General features: G+C 45.7%; 1 protein-coding gene and 1 long non-coding RNA gene across 3 annotated transcripts in view; one reads left to right on the top strand and one right to left on the bottom strand.

The window, feature by feature from the left end:
* Nucleotides 1–13,180, top strand: part of LOC105498157 (uncharacterized) — a 34,915-nt gene extending 21,735 nt beyond the window's left edge. The window contains exon 4 of one of the 2 annotated variants that reach the window (XR_011615660.1): nt 12,732–13,180. This is a non-coding gene — a long non-coding RNA (uncharacterized lncRNA). The remainder of the gene's footprint in view (nt 1–12,731) is intronic. The other variant, XR_011615658.1, reaches the window with a different exon arrangement.
* LOC105498156 (SLAM family member 9) overlaps nt 1–17,464 on the bottom strand; it is a 32,406-nt gene extending 14,942 nt beyond the window's left edge. The window contains 1 exon segment of the mRNA XM_071082764.1: nt 17,301–17,464. Within this exon segment, the coding sequence (XP_070938865.1) occupies nt 17,301–17,306 (6 nt within the window). The 5' untranslated portion in view covers nt 17,307–17,464.
* Nucleotides 17,465–19,501: the final 2,037 nt, after the last annotated feature.

Raw genomic sequence — 19,501 nt, 5'->3', positions numbered from 1 at the left:
TTCCATTGTGTGTATACACCTCATTTTCTTTATCTGTTTATCCACTGATGGACATTTAGAATGAGTCCACATCTTAGCTATTGTACATAATACTACAATAAACATGGGAGTTCATGTTAAAAGGATACCCCTCAACACAGTCATTTTAATTCCTTTGGATATATTCTCAGAAGCGGGATAGTTGGATCATATGGAAGTTACATTTTTAGTTTTTTGAGGAACCTCCATACTGTTTTCCATAACAGCCGTACTAATTTACATTCTTACTAACAGTGTACAAGTGTTCCCTTTTTTCTGTGTCTTTATCAACACATGTTATCTTTTATCATTGTGATAAAAGCCAGTCTAACAGGTGTGAGGTGATACCTCATTGTGGTTTTAATTTGCATTTACTTAGTGATTAGTGATGCTGAGCATTTTTTAATGAACCTGTTAGCCATTTGTATGTCTTCCTTTGAGAAATGTCTGTTCAAGTCGTTTGCCCATTTTTTAATCAAGTTACTTGTTTTCTTGCTAATGAGTTATTTGGATTCCTTATATATTTTGGATTTTAACTCCTTATCAGATGTATAGTTTGAAAATATTTTTCCCATTCTGTGGGTCTCTTCATTTTGTTGTTTTTGTTTTGCTATGCATAAACTTTTTAGTTTTATGCAATCTCATTTGTTTATTTTTGCTTTTGTTACCTGAGCTGTCAGAGTCAAATCCAAAAAATTCTTGTCCAGACCAATGTAACGAAGGTTTCCCCTTATGCTTTCTTCTAGTAGTTTTACAGTGCCAAGTCTTACATTAAAGTCTTTCCCATTTTGAGGGGTTTTTTTATTATTATTATACTTTAAGTTCTAGGGTACATGTACACAATGTGCAGGTTTGTTACATAGGTATACATGTGCCATGTTGGTTTGCTGCACCTATCAACTTGTCATTTACATTAGTTATTTCTCCTAATGCTATCCCTCCCTTGAGTTGATTTTTATGCATGCTGTAAGATAAAGATCTAATTTCATTCTTCTGCATGTGGATAACCAGTTTTCCTGCACCATTTATTGAATAGATTGTCCTTTCCTCATTGTAGGCTTTTGGAACCTTTGTCAAAAATCAGTCAACTATAAATGCATTGGTTTATTTCTGTTCCATTGGTTGGTGGATCTGTTTTTATGCCACTACTATGTTGTTTTGATTACAACTGCCTTATAATATACTTTACAGTCAGGTCGTGTGATGTCTCCAGCTTTATTATTTTTGCTCAAAATTGCTTTGGCCATTTGTGGTTTTTGTCATTCCCTACGAATTTAAGGATTTTTTTTCTATTTCTGTTTAGAGTGACATTGGAATTTTAATAGAGATTGCATTGAATCTGTAGATTGTTTGGGGTTAATATGGACATTATAACAGTATTAACTTTTCCAATCCATGAACATGGAATATTTTGCCGTTTATGTGTGTTTTCATCCATTTATTTCATTAGTGTTTTATAGTTTTCAGTATATAAGTCTTTCACCTCCTTAGTTAAATTTACATCTCACTATTTTATCTTTTGTTGCTATTGTAAATTGGATCATTCTTAATTTTCTTTTTGGATAGCTTGTTATTAGCATACAGAAATGCTACTAATTTGTGTATGTTGATTTTGTATCCTGCAACTTTATGGAATTTTTTTAATCAGTTCTAAGGGTTTTTGATTTTTAGGGTTTTTTTTATATGTATAAGATCATTTCATCAGCAAATGAAGACAATTTCACTTCTTCCTTTCCTATTAAGATGGCTTTTATTTCTTTCTCTTGAATAATTGCTCTGGCTAGGACTTCGAGAACTACGTTGAAAAGGAGTAGTGAAAGTGGACATCCTTGTTGCGTTTCTGATATTTGAAGAAAAGCTTTCAACTTTTCTCCATTGAGTATAATATTAGCTGTGGGCTTGTCATAGATAGATTTTATTGTGTTGAGGTACATTCTCTTACACTTACTCTTTTGAGAGCTGTTCACATCACCCCATCTCATTTTTGTAATTCTTTAGGGATAATATGCATGCCTCATCTCTGATGTACCAAGTGTTTACTTAGCACTTTGAGACTCAGAAGGCAATCTCATTTTCTCTTTTCTCAGGGTTACTCACTCCTCTCCTTCCCATTAAATATTTTCCATTAGCACATGCAAAATCTTCTCTCTTCCCTGTCAAGTTCCCCAAATACCTTGCCACTTACAACGGTTTTGTGGCACCCATGGTACTCCTCTCTCTTGGTCAAATCCTTCTTTGTAGGGGAGAGACAGACTGTCTGGGATTCTGACCTTGGAACATTGAAGGTGGCTCAGAGTTTGAGTCATTGGATTATGAGGCAGGATTTCCTATGTCTGAGAGGTTTCTTCCTCTGAGAGGAAAGAAGCCTGGTAGCAGCACACCAACAATGGAGACATTTTCTTCTAGCCTATGGAAATGGTTAAGAAGTAGGGAAGGGCCGGGCACGGTGGCTCACGCCTGTAATCTCAATACTTTGGGAGGCCGAGGCAGGTGGATCACCTGAGGTCAGGAGTTCGAGACCAGCCTGGCCAACATGGTGAAACCTCGTTTCTACTAAAAAAAAAAACAAAAATCAGCCGGATGTGGTGGCAGGCACCTGTACTCGGGAGGCTGAGGCAGGAGAATCACTTGAACCCAGGAGGCAGAGGTTGCAGTGAGCTGAGATCGCACCACTGGACTCCAGCCTGAGTGACAAAGTGAGACTCCATCTCAAAAAAAGAAAAAAAAAATAAAAGAAAGAAGAAGAGGTAGGGAAGGGCTTGGGGATTCCCCCTCAAACTACTAGAAGAGGAAATGGGAAACAGAAGGAGAAGTGGAGGGTTAAGAAGCAACCACTACAACTGCTCTCTGGATGGAGGAAGAAGAGGTGGAGAGAAGTTTTCTATGATGGACAATTTCTAGCACTAGGGATAGCCAATTTTGCTGACTGTGGATAGCTGCCTGGGGGGATGGAGAAGGGGTAAGGGGTATAGTCCCTAATTCTTTACTTTCCCAAGCTCACCTGATGAGGTATTACCCAAAGGCTATGCAGCTAAGTCCTTCCTCTAGAACAGTGGCTGCTGAACTTAAAAATAAAAAAATCCATGCAACTTTTCCTCAATGGAAATATTACAAGAAACTCAATATGATTAAAAAAAAAAAAAAAAACTATTCTTGTAGAAGCTGGAGGGAGTATCCCATCTCAGCACTTTGCTTAAATCCCAGGGCAATGCCTTCGAGCCTTAAGTGTTCTAGGGAGCACCTCTGCTCGGGGATTGCAGATGGGCAAAACAATGGGGCAGCATTGCCAGGTGTAATTCCTGGACTTTCATCTCCATTTCAACTAGAATACCTGGATTTTCACCTAGTTACATATTGGGCTTATGAAAATATTTCCTGGACAGGGGAGAGGAATATTTTCCTTAAAAACACACTCCCACACCCCACTCAAAATCCTTTAAAATAGTGTTTATTAGCCGGGCGCGGTGGCTCATGCCTGTAATCCCAGAACTTTGGGAGCCCGAGGCAGGCAGATCACTTGAGCCCAAGAGTTCAAGACTCACCTGGGTAACATGGCAAAACACCGTCTCTACCAAAAATACAAAGTTAGCTGGGCATGGTGGTGCAGTGGTGCACTTCTGTAGTCCCAGCTACTCAGGAGGCTGAGGTAGGAGGATTGCTTGAGCCCAGGGGTGAAGGGGGAGTGGAGACTGCAGTGAGCCACGGCTCACTCTGCACTCCAATATGGGTGACAGAGCAAGACACTTCTCAATAAATAAATAAATAAATAATAAAATAGTGTTTATCACCTTTTTGTATAGCCTTAAAACCACAAAAGCATGCCATATGCTCCTAAATGTAATCATGGCTCACTCTGGCAGAGGTCCTCAAAATTGGGCTTTCTGCCTCCATTGAGAATCACTAACCCAGGTTTAGCTGAATTATTAGAAAGATAAAACCTGGCCAGGCGCGGTGGCTCACGCCTGTAATCCTAGCACTTTGGGAGGCCGAGGCAGACGGATCACGAGGTCAGGAGATCGAGACCATCCTGGCTAACCCAGTGAAACCCCGTGTCTACTAAAAATACAAAAAATTAGCCAGGCATAGTGGCGGGTGCCTGTAGTCCCAGCTACTCAGGAGGCTGAGGCAGGAGAATGGCGTGAACCCGGGAGACGGAGCTTGCAGGGAGCCAAGATTGTACCACTGCACTCCAGCCTGGGCGACAGAGCGAGATTCCATCTCAGAAAAAAAAAAAGAAAGAAAAAAAAGAAAGATAAAACCCAAGCCACCTCCTATGGGGACGGTGCAGACTTGCTCCCCTGAAATGCTTTGTTGCAATCAATGACCATGGTCTGTGTCAAAGAGTGTTATAAAGCAGGAATATTCAGTGGGGCTATGGAAAAGATAAGGCTAAAGATGCTGTTCATTATCATCGCACAGTGTTTTCTTGAGAAAAAATGCCTCCCAATGGTAGGAACAGCAGGGCCATCTCTCTGAGCAGCCCTGTGATTTTACAGTAGACTTTACTGTCCTCTTGGAGTTGCTGCTGGAAAGCAGAAAGCTGCATTTGTAGCCCTCCCATAGTCATGGATAGAACACTCAAGCATAGTTTGGATACTGAGCTTGTTCCTTGCTGCAACTTATTTTCCTACCCTACTTTCTTCTAACCTCATCTTCCTAACTAGTATTTTATCTTGCGACAGTGTGTACATTTTCTAAGACGTGCATGAGAGTTTAGCCAAGTATACAGTCAGAAAGAATACAATCTACACAGGACTGCCCTCACTTCTGATACCACCTGAAAGTTCAAGGAGTTCCAAAAACTACCCTCAGTTTTAGTAATTTGCTAGAAATAGTCACAGAATACAATGAAAGCTGTTATATTCATGGTTATGTCTTATTGTAGGGAAAGGACACATATTAAACTCAGCCTAGGAAAGAAGCACAGAGTCCAGGGAAGTACTAAGTATGTCCTTTCCCATGGGGTTAGGACAGGGTACTCTTCTGGCATCAGTGTGTAACAATACACACACAATATTTCCAACCAGGAAATCTCGCCCAAGCCTCAGAGTTTTTACTAGGACTAAATCACACGCTGCCCACATGGCTGACTGTCAGTCACTGGCCCTTCCAAAAGTCAAGCTGACACCTTTGGTCTCCATTCCCTCTGGAGGTAGAAATGATAGTGCTTGGCATAAATGCCTCATCATAAATCATACTGTTGAACTGTCTGATGGCCAAGGCCCCTAGACAAACAAAGACACTTTTATCAGGCCTAGAGATCGGCACCTCATAGTGGAGGGCAAATGCTAGACCTGTCTTTGGGAAAGGCTGATTCTTCGCTAGGCAACGAAAATTCATCTTTAGAACAAGGCAACGAGAAGGAAGGAAGGAACAAACCAACCAATCAAACCAAATCAGTCCAGGATGGCCAGACTCCTCAATCCTGCCCTGCACTGACAATGACTGCTGGAGAACAAGATCCCTCGGGGAGAAGTCCAGGGTGAAGGATTCCAGCAGGGACCCTCTGTCCTCATAGCCATTGAGCCCCTTTATGAGTTGGTCCCCTGGGTTGAAGAAGGGGGTTAAGGGTGCCACCCAACTCTGAGTGAGGTGAGGAGAGATATCACATAGTGTCTTCTGAGACCAAGGAAGGTGCAGAGATGCTGTTGCAGATTGAGGCTGACTTGGACTCATTCTGTCACCTCTATTTATTGGGTAAGATTCCCAGGCATAGAAGATTAGGATGTGCAGTAGAAAGTGGGAGTCCTGGCAGCTTTGCAGGACCATTTGGGAAGGACACAGGGTCAGCGTCACAGTTGACACCCAGGCCCTTAGAGTGACTTTCATGAATCTTCAGGCCGCACCTAGACAAAACAGCTATTGTTTCTCCCCTGGCACTCTGAGGAGTCCTGGGGAACTCAGAGGCCTGTGATTGCCCCCCTCCCACCGCCACCAAAAAAAAAAAAAAAACTTATCTGTAAGGCCACGGAGCTCCCTCTGCAGAACAGCACACAGACCCATGTCAATGGCTCACCCCAGCAGACAACTCTGAGGGGAGGGCGCCTAGAGGGCTTGGAGAGTCATGAGGGCCAAGCTGAGGATTCTGGGCTCCTGCAGGCCTCCCAGGCCCACATGCACACGGGACTCTAGCTCCTTCCACTTCTTTGTTCATGCCCTGTATGTGCCTCTAGGTCTGGCCCCCACCCCACCCCTCACACACACCCTACACCCTCACTGCAGGAAAGTGGCCTGTGTCTTAGGCCAAGAGCTAGAAGGCTCAGCGTTGTTGAGACCACAGGAAACCAGTTCTCTGGAAGGATCCACAACTTCTGTGGTTGTGAAAAGGAGACACATCTCACTGCTTGGGCCCTGTTGCCCTTGTTTTCCTAACGCTTGAGATTCCTCTCCCTCCACACATTTGCCTCCTCCAAGCTCCCCTCACTCCATGCCAGGCTGCTGAGGGTGCAGTGATGACTGAACCATTATCCTAGGCCCCGGGGCTCAGAGCCCAGTTAGAAGACAAGATGCATCAACAAGGGAGAGCTTTTGGGCTCACTCCTCTCTCTGGAGATGCTGTTCTCAGCCTTGCAGGACGGGATCCCAGCATCCTGCTCTGACTTCACTGGAAACAAGGGGGAAAGAGCTCCACCATGGGGAGCCGAGTGATTCCCAGGGAGATCCCCAAGATCTCTCCATTGAGGTAGAACAAGTACAGGACTGGAGGGGAGCCCCTCTGGGCCTCACAGAGGAGCTGCACCATGTGCCCCACAGCAGGGTCAGCAGACCCGTGGTGCAGGGTGAGCACAGGACAGGACACAGGAGCTGGGACACACATGGGGTGGGAAGCTCAGCCTGACCACCCAGGACCCTGGCTCCTTCCTCTCCTGGGGACCCTTCCCACAACTCCTCTCCTCTCAGGAGGTCCCACTGCCTGATGCCCAGACCCTTGGGGACGTCGCCACTCCCTCACACATTTACCCTGCACTCTGACCTCCAGCTGGGGGCTCTGCTTCTGGACCTGGCCACCCTCGGGGGCCATCTCACACCAGTAAAGTCCAGAGTATCCCTCTTCGACTCCTGGGATGCAGAGTTCTGGGTGAGGGCCCCTGTCCTGCAAGGTATGGCCATCCTTGTGGAAAGAGAAGAGGAGCCTTGAGGCTGACCTGAGGGGGTGCAGCTTTGCCTGACATCTCAGGGTCACCAGGCTACCCTCTCGGGGCTCAGGAGAGGGGGTGGCACTCAGCACAGGAGGTGGGAACAGCTCTGGGGAGATGCAGGCCCAGGGCTCAGGAGGGGAGTCCCGGATGATGAAGCCCCAGAAGGCTGAGGCCTGAGCTTCTACTCATCCCGGGCTGCAGCCTGGGGATGCCGATGGGAGGCAGCTTGATCCCCAGGACCTGTCCTCTTGTCCTTACCCACAAGCTCTGAAAGTGACTCCCACACAGCCAGACCCTTCTGGAATCTTGGAAGTCAGAGGCAGAGGGGTCCTTTGAGGTCCTCTAGTCCACAGAGGGGAAGGGTGAACCTGGACTGGTCCAGGCTCTTCCCAGTGCCCCCGTTCCAGGAATCTCCCCACTCCTTCCCCTGGCTCCATATGTGCCCCATGGTGGGGAGATGGGGGTATTGAGACAACATCTTGAGAAACCTCGGGGCCCCACACATTGGCCCAGCATGAGGGGCAGCCAGAGACAGGGGTCCTGTCCAGAGAGCTACTGGCCTCTAGAGATGGAATCCCTGAGAGGCACCTCCTGCCCCACAAACTCCCAAGCTGGTGACTCACCTTGGACTTGAACCATGGCAGTCTCTGAAGTTAAGTGTGAATGTCTGTGGAATATACATCACCTGCCCAGTGCAGCTGTACTGGCCATGGCTCTGCACTGTTGCTGCCCCCATGGACAGAGTCTGTTTTTTCTTAGAGAAAGGAAGGAATTTTCCATCTCTGTAGAACTTCACCTGAGACAGTGGTGTATTCTTCCATCCCTGACATCACAGAGTCAGGGCATCTCCTTCAAACACAAGATTTGGCTAGGCTTGGAGGTATAGACAGGTTGCAAGACAAAGGGACAGGGCAGCCCTGGAGCTGCAGGTCCCATCGGTCACTTCTATCCCTCTGTCCCCCAGTCTAAGGCCTCTGCTGGGGATGGAGGCCCTTGGATGGCACCAGTGCAGTGCCACTGTCTCCAGTCCTTCATGCTGAACAGAGAAGGGCAGGACCTGGACTTCCTTTCCTCCCTCTCCTCCCTTTTCTTCTTCTTTCCTTCCTCTTGTCTTCCCATGTGCCTCTATCCTTTCCCTTTTCTTCTCCCTTTTTCTCTCTCCCTGATCCTACCATATATTGGGTTTTCCTCCCCATCGACATGTCTGGTTCCAGTTGGAATCATCCCAATTATATAGCTATCTTATTCCTCCTGAACAAATTCTAATTTCTTCACACTTCACATGCTGCCTCAGTCTAGGTTGACTCAATAGTCCCCACCTCCAGTGACAGCTCCAGGTCCGGACCTGTGAGAATCCAGGGATTGAAGGAGCCTGATCTGGCTCGCTCCTACCTTCCTCCTTAAAGGCTCCCAGAGGTCCGGACTCCATTGATGCCCCACACCAATACCAATCCCCAGCAGGGGTTTCAGTTTCCACCCCAACTATGCAGGGCCCTGTCCTGTCTGTTCTCATCCTGAACTTAAGTTCTCTGCCCTGACTGGGCAGGACAAGGGTCTCTCCCCAGGTGTGGAATCTCCCACAGGTCAGGCAGCCTCAAGAGCCAAAAGCCATGGCTGGGAGTCAGGCCTGAGGATCATGACAAAAGATGCAGAAATGGGATTCATGGAAGAGTTCCCTTCTCATTCCCATCATGAGCAAGAAGAACACAGGTGTAATCAGCCTCTTCCTGGACCATAGGCACCTTCTATCACTCCTGGAACTTATGAGGCTCACAAGGTCCCTGAGCACAGGCCCAGGTGCTCAAACCTGGTTTCTCTATTACCACCAACCACAGAGCACTTGGGTTTCCAAGTGTGGTCTGAACTCCTTCCCCAAGCAGTAACATAGATAACTCCCTGGGAGTCTCAATACTCAGATGTATGTCAGTTCTTATCTCTTTAACAAAGGTACGGATTCAATGGAAGGCAGAGAAGCAGAATTTATTTGTTATTCATTCATTGACTTATTCATTCATCAGTCATTTATTGAGCACCTCTACATGCCAGGCCTTCAATGTCTGTGTGTGTGTGTGTGTGTGTGTGTGTGTGTGTGTGTGTGTGTGTGTGTAATATGCTGGTTCACAGTGTAGAAGGCAAGAAAAGAGACAAAGTGTTACAAGTGTGACAGAGGGGGCAGAGAGAGAAACTGCTTAGTTCTACCTGGGGAGGACACCCAAAGAGGTGAGGTCGCCTTGACCTTCATCTTGAAAGATAAGTATTCAGTATAAGGGAGATGTAGGAAGAGGCTGTTTCAAGATGTAGCCACGTGAGCAAGGACACAGCCAGGAGTAGTCTGGGAACTGGTGGAGTGTGGCATGCGTGGAGAGATAGACTGTGAAGAGGGTATGCTAAGAAGTAAGCCTGGGGAGGTAGTAATCAGATGAACTCAAACTATACCAGAGCAGTTGGAAAGGAAAGGAGGGATTTGAAATTGGGAGTAATTGAATCAAACTTGCATTCGAGATCTGATGGCTGCCAAGTAAAGAATGATCAGAACGGGGTGAGAAAAAGACAGTGAGCCTATTGCAATTGCCTGGGCGAGAGAGAGGTGTCAGCTGAAACAATGGCAGTGAGGTGGAAAGGAGGGCATAGATCCGAGTGACACTAAGGAGGTAGGATCTATAAGACTTGATGATACAGACTTGAAGATTTGATGGGGGGCGAGGGGCAAAGGAGAGGGAGGAATTCAGGATAATAGGAAATTGAGGACAAGACACTGATCTGTAGGAAAATGTAAGTTAAATTGTGTCCATCTTCAAATGAGATGTTCTTGGCATGGCCAGGTGGAGATATCCCTCAGTTCAGAGCCTATATGTAACTTCAGGGTCCGTTCTGGGCTGGAGATAGAGACTTGGGAGTCATTTACATTTGGTGGTGCTTGAAGCCAGCTGTGTGGATGGAGCACTCCAGAACTCAAGGAAGGAGTATAGATTGTAGAGTGTGTGTGTGTGTGTGTGTGTGTGTGTGTGTGTGTGTGTGTAAGTTGTTTTACCCTTTTGCTTTTTATATATAAAGAATATCTATATAATATATATGGCTTAAAATAGCACAAGGGTTAAAAACAACTAAGATGTTTATTAATAAGGAATTTGTGAAATAAATTACGGTCCAGCCATATAATGAAATATAATGTAGCCATGAGAAAGAACAAGGTAGATCCATAAATACCTATATGGAATGAGCCCAAGATAAAGTGTTAGTGAAAACACTAAAAGCAACGTGTGAAACCATGTGTACAGTGCACCTCCATTTGTATATAAAAAGAAACACACATACATATTCACACACATATGTATGCTTGCATATGCATATAAAATGTTTAGAATGTAAGGGAAGACTGGGTAACCAACTCATGGGCTGGGGTGAGTTAGAAACAATTTTTACAATGCGCTGCTTTGTTCTTTTTTAAAAAAATTAATGTTTTTACCATATTCACATATATGTTTCAATTAAAACGCTAGATTAAATAAAATATTCCAATCTTCTTTATTTCCCCATATAGCTTTTAATAAACCTCTCTTTCTTGAAGTTACCTGAGAATGGATCCATTCCTTGAAACTGAAGATTCTAAGGAACTGGGTTTCTCAGTATACAGTGGGAATGGTGGGAGGAGGTACAGAGTAGAAGACAGTATCAAGAATCCAGAGCCCAGCACAGTAGTGCACAGCTGTAGTCCTAACTACTCAGATTCCTTGAGCCCAGGAGTTTGAGTCCAGCCTGGGCAACATATTGAGACCCCCATCTCGAAAGAAAGAAAGAAAGAAAAGAAAGAAGGAAGGAAGGAAGGAAAGAAGGAAGGAAGGAAGGAGAAAGAAAGAAGAAAAGAAAGGAAGGAAGGAAGTAAGGAAAGAAGGAAGGAAGGAAGGAAGGAAGGAAGGAAGGAAGGAAGGAAGGAAGGAAGGAAGGAAGGAAGGAAGGAAGGAAGGAAAAAGAAAAGAGAAAAGAGATAAGAAAGAGAAAGGAGATTGTAGCTAGGGGAAGAGTAGGTGAAAAGTTGAACAATGTGACCGGGAAGATTTCCTAATTTCACCAGAGCCTGGCTCTACCTTAAGGTAGGTAGATGGACAAGTGTAGCCACCTGGGTCACAGATGCTAAGATGACATCCAGACAGGTCAGGAATTAAGAAGAAAGGCAGATGAGGAAGAATAAACTGTATCTTAGAAGACAGATTCCTGGCACTCTTTTCTATGTTTCCTTTTTGCTTTCTCTAGTCCTGCATTTTTGTTGAAGGCAGAAGATTAGAGAGAGAGAGACAAAGAATGGCTGAGCTGACGTCCTTGTTCCCAGTCTGAGTTCCCAGGTAGTACTGGAAGACGTGAGGTTAGCAGATGTAGTCTACTTTGGGAGAAAAAGAAGAGTTTTCTGCTAGAAGTTGATTCTTGTCTCTTTTTTACCCTCCTCCCACACCATCTCCCCAGTTATAGAAAAGATTAGTCATGTCCCTGCAGGATTAGCTCCCTATAGGGCCAGTGACAGCATCCTTCAGCTACTGCTGGTAGGGCTAGGACTTCACTTGGTAGAGAAGCCTGGTGTAAATGGAAGAAAATGACCAAAGAAAAGTGGAAGGTGACCAGGCATAGATGTTTGCCACCAGGAACTGGGGAGGGAAAGGACCCTGAGGCTTTCTCGCCTAGATCCAGAGCACAGCCCTGTGCAGACAGGCACAGAAACCAGAGCTCAGGAAGATGGAGCCAGCCATCTACACTTCAGCCAGACAGCTGTCCCCTCAGACAGACATGTCCAAACAGCCTGAGTGGTCCGAATGGGACATGAACACAGGTGTACTCATGGAGACATGCAGGAACATGAGATCAAAGGCTCGCCAAACTTTCCATCACAGGGACCTGCCATGGGGAAAAGGGAGGGAGTGAGACTGGATAATAAGGACCTTCTGACAGAAAGAGTGGTTAGAAGTGGGACTGGTGTGTACAGAAGGATCTGTGGCCTTTCGTCCTCCCTCTTCCTACATAGATTTGAAAACCGCCAGCCCCCACCACTGCCCCACCCCACCAGGTCATAGTTCCTATTAAGTTCCACAGGAACATTTCTGAGCTGCATCCTGGCCATCCTGGCTTTAGGGTCTCCACAGAGTAAGCTCATGTCATACCCTCCCCACTTCAGGAGGAACAAGACAAAAGGGCCAGGTGAGACCTCAGTGACAACCACCTCTTCCTCCAAGAAGCAGCAGGCAGGACAAGACTTAGGGGTGGGAGAGGGGGGCAGGGGTGGGGAACTTCATAAAGGAGACCTTGACTTTGGTGTTGTTAGGCAAAAGGTGGCTCTTTAGACAGGACTCCAGATCTGATGAGGTGAATCTTAGGCACATAGGAAGATTTCCTAATCTCTCCAGGACCTGGCTCTACCTTAAGGTAGGTAGATGGACAAATGTAGCCGCCTGGGTCACAGATGCTAAGATGGCATCCAGACAGGCCAGCAACTAAGAAATGAGACAGATGAGGATGCATAAATTGTATCTTATAAGACAGATTCCTGGCACTCTTTTCTTATTTAAATTTCCCTTTTGTTTTCCCTAGTCTTTAATAAAAACTTGACTGAAGGTACCAAAGTGTGTTGAAGTGGAAGCAAAGTTCTCCAAAGTCCAGCATGGTAGACATCAGTGGTGGTAACCAAGGACAGACCCCAAGGCAAGGTGAACCTCAAAAATGGAACCTCAAGTCTATGCAGCCCAGCTGCCCTCCCCACTAGAAAGTTCTTGTTCCAGCCCAACATCAGTGCTTCTGAGTTTGGTTACTAGAAACGAAGGAAGAATTTCCTTGTAAAAATATAGACAGAGCAGTCCCTGGCTTTCTCCTCTTGCAGGAAGGGGGGATTCTCCCATTCCATACCATCTTTCCCCTACACTGGCCCCAGAAATACTTAATTCGACTATGTGAAAATAAAGATTGTTTTTGGCCTGAGGGCATAGGGATCCATTTATCCTTATTCTTTATGAGGCACTAAATTAGCTTCGTATGTTATTAAATGTGTCTCATCAACGCTGTGGGCATTGTTTCATTTTAACTTCTATTTGGTGATGTTCAGTTTTCTGAATGTATGGATCACTTAGCATGAGCAGAAAACCTTGCAAAATTGGTGTAGGTAAGGAAAGGTTATAATAATGGCTACAAAGCAGGAGGAGCATAGGGCTACCTAGGTGGTACGGTTTGAGTTGTTTTGGGAAAGCCCTTCTCAATCACCTCTCTCTAGGACACCACCCCAACACACATGAAATTCTGCTGATGTCTATTTGGTTGCCACTATATTCCCCAAGTTCTTTTAATATGCAAACACTGGTAGGAAAATAAGAAGAAATCACATCATATCTCTGTTTAGAAACTGGTCTAAGATGTTTATAAATGTTCAGAAAAAAAACGTAAATCTCCTTAGGTAAGCAGGCTTAGATGAAACTATGAGCTCATGTTGGCAAATGTGCAAGCTTTAGCATCTAAGCCAAGTGCTTTAAATCAATCTGAGCTTCAAAAGGCAATAGTTAAAAGTCAAAGTATGGTAGACAAAAAAATATTTTCTTGACTGGAAGAGATCTTCATAGGACTCTTTACCATGAATGACCTAGAGAAAATAATGTAAGGCAATCTTTTTTTTTTTACTTTAATTCAACTCAAGATGTATTTAATTCTACTATATGTAAGGCACTGTGGTAAGTAAAACTGAGGCCACAGAGTTGCATAAAACAGTTCTGTCCCCAGACAGTCTAGCCATGCAGGACAAAACATGGATGGAGGCACAAAGCAAAGTGTCAGGTTGCTGTGAGAGTTCAAAGAAGGGAGATGGCCCATCCTGTTGGAGGTCTCACCAGTAGCATTGAGAAGGGATTTGGAGACAGCCATAAATTAATTAACTGTACATGAAGGAACTGGCTCAGAGACTGAAAATCACAGGATGTTTTAGGAAACTTTGGGTGGTCAGGTCTGGATGGAGCACAGAATCGGAGCGGGGGGTTCGAGGAAAATTAGGGTGGGGGAGAAGATTGGGATGCTCTGAGCAAAACCACGTCAAAGGAAGTTTAAGGCCAATCAGCAACGTGTGTCTTCCATCTTTTTCCTTTTCTTCTACTGTGGAGGGTTCATCCCTCTCCAGTCGACAGAACGATGATTCTGAACACACTCCCAGGAGGGGCTTCTGGCCTGCAGGCACCTCCCCACGGTGGACTGTGCCCTTGGACCTGCTCCTGTCGGGGGGACTCGCCTTCTCATCTGGCTCGGTGCCCATCCTCCTGAGAACCCTCTTCCCAGCCTCTTCCCCTCCACCACATCCCCTGATGCCCTCCACCAGCCGTGTACCTTTCGTTCCTTTACCTCATGGCTGAAAGTGACTGGTGGTAGAAAGGCACCCAACCTCCCTGCCCAAGTGCCCACCCACTTCCTCCACTGATGGGCAACAGAGATCCCTGAGGAGCAAGGGCTAAAGCGGGTTTAATTTCACCTCATGTCAGAGTTCAGCCCTACTTAATGCTTACTGTTCACTCTACTTTTTGTTTGTTTGTTTTTTATATTTTGAGATGGAGTTTCAACCTTGTTGCCCAGCCTGGAGTGCAATGGCGCGATCTCAGCTCACCGCAACCTCTGCCTCCCGGGTTCAAGTGATTCTCCTGCCTCAGCCTCCTGAGTAGCTGGGATTACAGGCATGTGCCACCACACCAGGCTACTTTTATATTTTTAGTAGAGATGGGGTTTCTCCATGTTGGTCAGGCTGGTCTCGAACTCCCAACCTCAGATGATCCACCCGCCTCAGCCTCCCAAAGTGCTGGAATCACAGGCGTGAGCCACCATGCCCAACCTTCCTACTGTTCACTCTCTAATGCTTTCCACGCTCTCTTCCATCACACTCTGCATGTTGGCGTCTCTTGGACCCACCTGACTTTCTTTGTGTCACACAGTGGAAGCAGAACTCACAGGAAGGAGAAGCCTGCCTACACTAAGGGACCGGTGCTCTCGATGTGTGAGAGAGCAGTGGAGGCAGCACATCTCTTACCTTCTGTGATGGGCTGAATCATGGCCCCCAAAATTCCTACGTTGCAGCCCTGACCCCCATATCTCGGAATATTTGGAGACAGGGTATTTTAAGGGGTAATCAATTTAAAATAAGGCCATTAGGGTGGGCCCGAATCCATTCTGATTGGTGTTCTTTTAAGAAAAGGAAACCAGGACACAGATGCACATAGAGAGAAGACTGTGTGGAGACACAAAGAGAAGACAGCCGTCCACAAGCCAAGGAGGGAGGCCTCAGAAGAAACCAATCCTGCTGACCTTTGAGTTTAGACTTCCAGCCTCCAGATATATGAGGAAATTAATTTCTGTTGTTTAAGCCACCTGGTCTGTGCCATGTGTTACAGTAGCCTGAGCTGACTCCTGCATCTGCCAAGCCTGTGATGTCCTCAAAAAGAGCGGAGGACAACTTCTGGCCCCAACCAAGAAAGGAGCAAGGGCAGCAACCTCACAAGCCAGAAGGGAAACAGCCTTCCCAGACCAGGAGGGTGCTGGCAAATAAGGCTAGGTCCTCTTTCCCATCTGCTTTCCATTCTTCCGTGACTGCCTTAGGGCAGACAGTGCTGCTGCAGGCATCTCTGTGCTGGCAGGGAGTGTGCTCAGGTCTCCCTTAAAGAGAACCTGGTGCAAGAAGCCTCCAGCCTCCTGCTGCTGTATTTTGGATATGCTGGGTGTTCACACTGCCCCAGGCTGCTCCCGGCCAATGACTGAGCACAGAGAGTGCCAGAAACAGGGCTAGAAACAGGCCACTGTGCCTGATGTGAGGCCTTGCTAAGAAGTGAGCTGTATTCTGGGACACTAAGCCTGGCAGGAACATCCTGGAGCTGCACCGCAGTTTGAGGATCATCCTCTTCCCAGTCTGCTCTCCTTTCCCAGGTGTCTGACCTGCACTGCAGTTTGAAGTCTCTCCTGACCACTCCTGCTGCCAGCTCGTCATCCTTCACAGGTGTGGTGTTTCCCATGACACCTCTGCAGGTCTAATCTTGTCTTGGCCTCTCCTTCTCTTAACAGATCTGGCTGCTCCTAGTTGTCCTTCCTTCAATGCATCCTCCACACTGTTAGAGTCCTCCTCCTTCTAAAGTCCAGATCTGATCTTGTCACACTCTGCTTCCATTCTTTCCAAGATGTCTATTTACTTACAAGATAAATTAGAAGCTTATGTCTCTCCAGACTCAGCCTGTGCTCAACTGTCCACTCTCTTATTCCCTACCCAAAGCCCCGTCTTGACAGCCACATGGAACTATCTACACTCTTCTAAATGTCAGTGCCGCTTCACATCAAGGCCTGTGGCCATATGACTTCTCCTTTTTGGAACATCTTTCTCCATTCCCATCACCCCTTCCTGCCACACCTTCACTCACTCACACACACACTTCTTCCAGTGATCTTTGAATTCCTATTAAGATCCATGCAAATGTTCCCTTCTCAGTAAAGGTTTCCTGGACACACCCAAGCAGAGGAAATCATGCCTCTCTTTGTGCTATTTTTAGCACTTACTAATATCTCTTATGACATTTATCAAACTGTCCCACAATTCTTTGTCTTTTAGGGAAGCCTTTAGGGTAAGCATAAAGTCATTTTTGTATCTCCAACACTAGCATGTACATCGTGTAATGTTAAGTGTGTCTATATGTGTACTTACGCATACACACACATGTGTATGAAACATAACAACATGGCCGGGCGCGGTGGCTCACACCTGTAATCCCAGCACTCTGGGAAGCCGAGGCGGGCAGATCACGAGGTCAAGAGATGGAGACCATCCTGAACAACATGGTAAAACTACGTCTCTACTGAAAATACAAAAATTAGCCGGGTATGGTGGCAAGTGCCTGTAGCCCCAACTACTTGGGAGGCTGAGGCAGGAGAATCGCTTGAACCCTGGAGGTGGAGGTTGCAGTGAGCTGAGATTCCACCACTGCACTCCAGCCTGGCGACAGAGTAAGACTCCGTCTCAAAAAAAAAAAAAAAAAAAGAAAAAGAAAAAAAGAAAAGAAAAGTAAAAAGAAACATAATGACATTAGAGTTTCTAGCTTATATCCCAATATCTTGGCCATTCATCAGCACCCTGGCTAGGCTCCTCTCTTATCAACTCACCCTCATGACCAGCTTCTGCCTCCAGTTCCCATCAGAGGAGGTTTAAGGCCAATTAGCAATATGTGTCTTCCATCCTTTTTCTTTTCTTCTACTGTGGAGGGTTCATCACAGTACTTCCATCAGTTCACCAGGGATGGAAGTGGCATCCACCTGTGCCTCTTCATCTGTTGGGTGGAATGCAACATATATGATAGGTGGGTATTGAGTGGCCCTGGACTGGAGTCACAATCACTGATTATGTGCTGGAAGTCAGAGGGGGACAGGGAAAATCCCCCTTTCCTAGGAAAAGGGTCCTTAAGTTGCCAAGAAAAGCAAGAGATCAAATTCCCCCAAGAAGTGGATTTCTGACCATTCCTTGGATTTTTTTTTTTCTTCGCTTGAGTTAATTTAAATTAGTTTCTATTACTTGCAACTAAAAGGCTTTAATGAATTCACTTGAAATACTGTTGTTAGGAAGGAAACAACTTGCTTGCAAGGTCAAGCTTAGGCTGAAAGTCAACGTGGGCCAAGGCACTTAGAGAGCAATTAATCCTCGTGACAGGATAGGGATGGGGTGGAGGGGATAGATGATCTCTAAGGTCCCTTCTAAGAGGATAAGGGTGCTTCCCCTGGATGGCTCTGGCTAGTCTCCTCCCTCCCTTCAAAATGCGAAGCAAAAGGCAGGGAGAAGGTCTCCTTGCAGATCTTCAGCTCTCTCAGGGAAAGAGACCCACATCACTCCCAGCAGAGTCCTGCATGGCAGCAAAGGGCCAGGGTGGGAGAAGAACGAAAAACTCCCAGAGAAGAAAGGCAGTGCCTCTCCCTGCAGCAGCCAGGGCTGCAGATATGATGGAGCAGGGGAGATGGTCTCTTCTAGAGCAGCAGGAGCCAAGTTACACAGATGATGTAAGGAGGAAGTAGAGAAACTGCAGTCTCAGCTCAGAGTTTTCCTTACGTGCTTGTAAAAACAAAGTCACCCTCTGTGCAAGCTGAATAATGGCCCCCCAAGATGTCCACATTCTAATCCCTGGAACCTGTCCATGTTTTATTATATGGCAAAAGAGACTTTGTAGATGTGATTAAAGATCTTGAGATTGGGAGATTATCCTGGATTATCAGAGTAGGCTTGATGTAATCACAAGAGTCCTACTAAGAGAAAAGCAGGATGCAGCCCCATGATGACAGAAGCAGAGAGGAAAGCAGAGTTGGAGACAGAAGACACTATGCTTTGGCTTCCTAAAGACAGAGGAAAGGGTCACAAACCAAGGAATACACTTGTATTCTTCAGTAAATAGCAGCTGCCTTGGTGTATTGCTTGTTATTAAATGATCCAATACGTGTAATAGTAATTGTTCAATAAATGCTTGCTATTATACCCTTGGATCTCTTAGAGCTGCACTGTCCAATATGGTAGCCACAAGCCACATGTGACCATTTGACACAGGTGTGGCTTTTCCGAATTGAAGTATGCTATACATATAAAATACACAACAAAATTTCAGATACTGAGTACAAAACAAAGAATGTGAAATAGCTCAGTAATCTTAATATTAATTATTTGTTGAAATAACATTTTTAACACATCCAATTAAATAAAATATATTATTAAAATTAAATTTCACCTGTTTTTTTTTTTTAGTGTGGCTACTAGAAACTTTAAAATTCTGTATGTGGCTCACATTATATTTCTATCAGACAGTGCTCTTTTGAGTCTCTGACCCGTTGCTGAATAGAACAGTCTAGAAGCAAGCCCTACACATTTAGGGAAAGTGGTGTCACACACTGACTTCTTTATAGTCACCCCTGTCACTCATCTGCTTGCTGGGCTCTGAATTTCTATAATGCTGACTGGGGAACATCCCTGAACACATGGTTAATTCTGGACTGACAGGTACAACTAAACCAAGAGAGTGAATTCAGTTGGCCTCAGAGACAACACAGGCCCCTGCACCAGGACAGAAGGAAGTAATCGCTCCTTTCTCTTTTAAATGTCCGATGAGTTCAGAGCACCACGCCCCCACACAGTGCCTCAGTGGGCACCTGTACACTCCACGTGGTGGCTATTCCTTTAATCCCTACCATCTGCTCCAAAATGTTTACCCAACAGTTTGCCATGGTGCTTGAACTTCTACCATTTGGGTGCCTCTTTGGAACAGGAAATTTAACTCTGTCTGGTGACTGTGCACAGGATTTATAGCTGTTGAGCCTCAGGAGCCATCAGG

This window comes from Macaca nemestrina, chromosome 1, assembly GCF_043159975.1.
Source record: "Macaca nemestrina isolate mMacNem1 chromosome 1, mMacNem.hap1, whole genome shotgun sequence".
NCBI classification, from domain to species: domain Eukaryota; kingdom Metazoa; phylum Chordata; class Mammalia; order Primates; family Cercopithecidae; genus Macaca; species Macaca nemestrina.
This window is presented reverse-complemented; position numbering and strand designations above follow the sequence as displayed.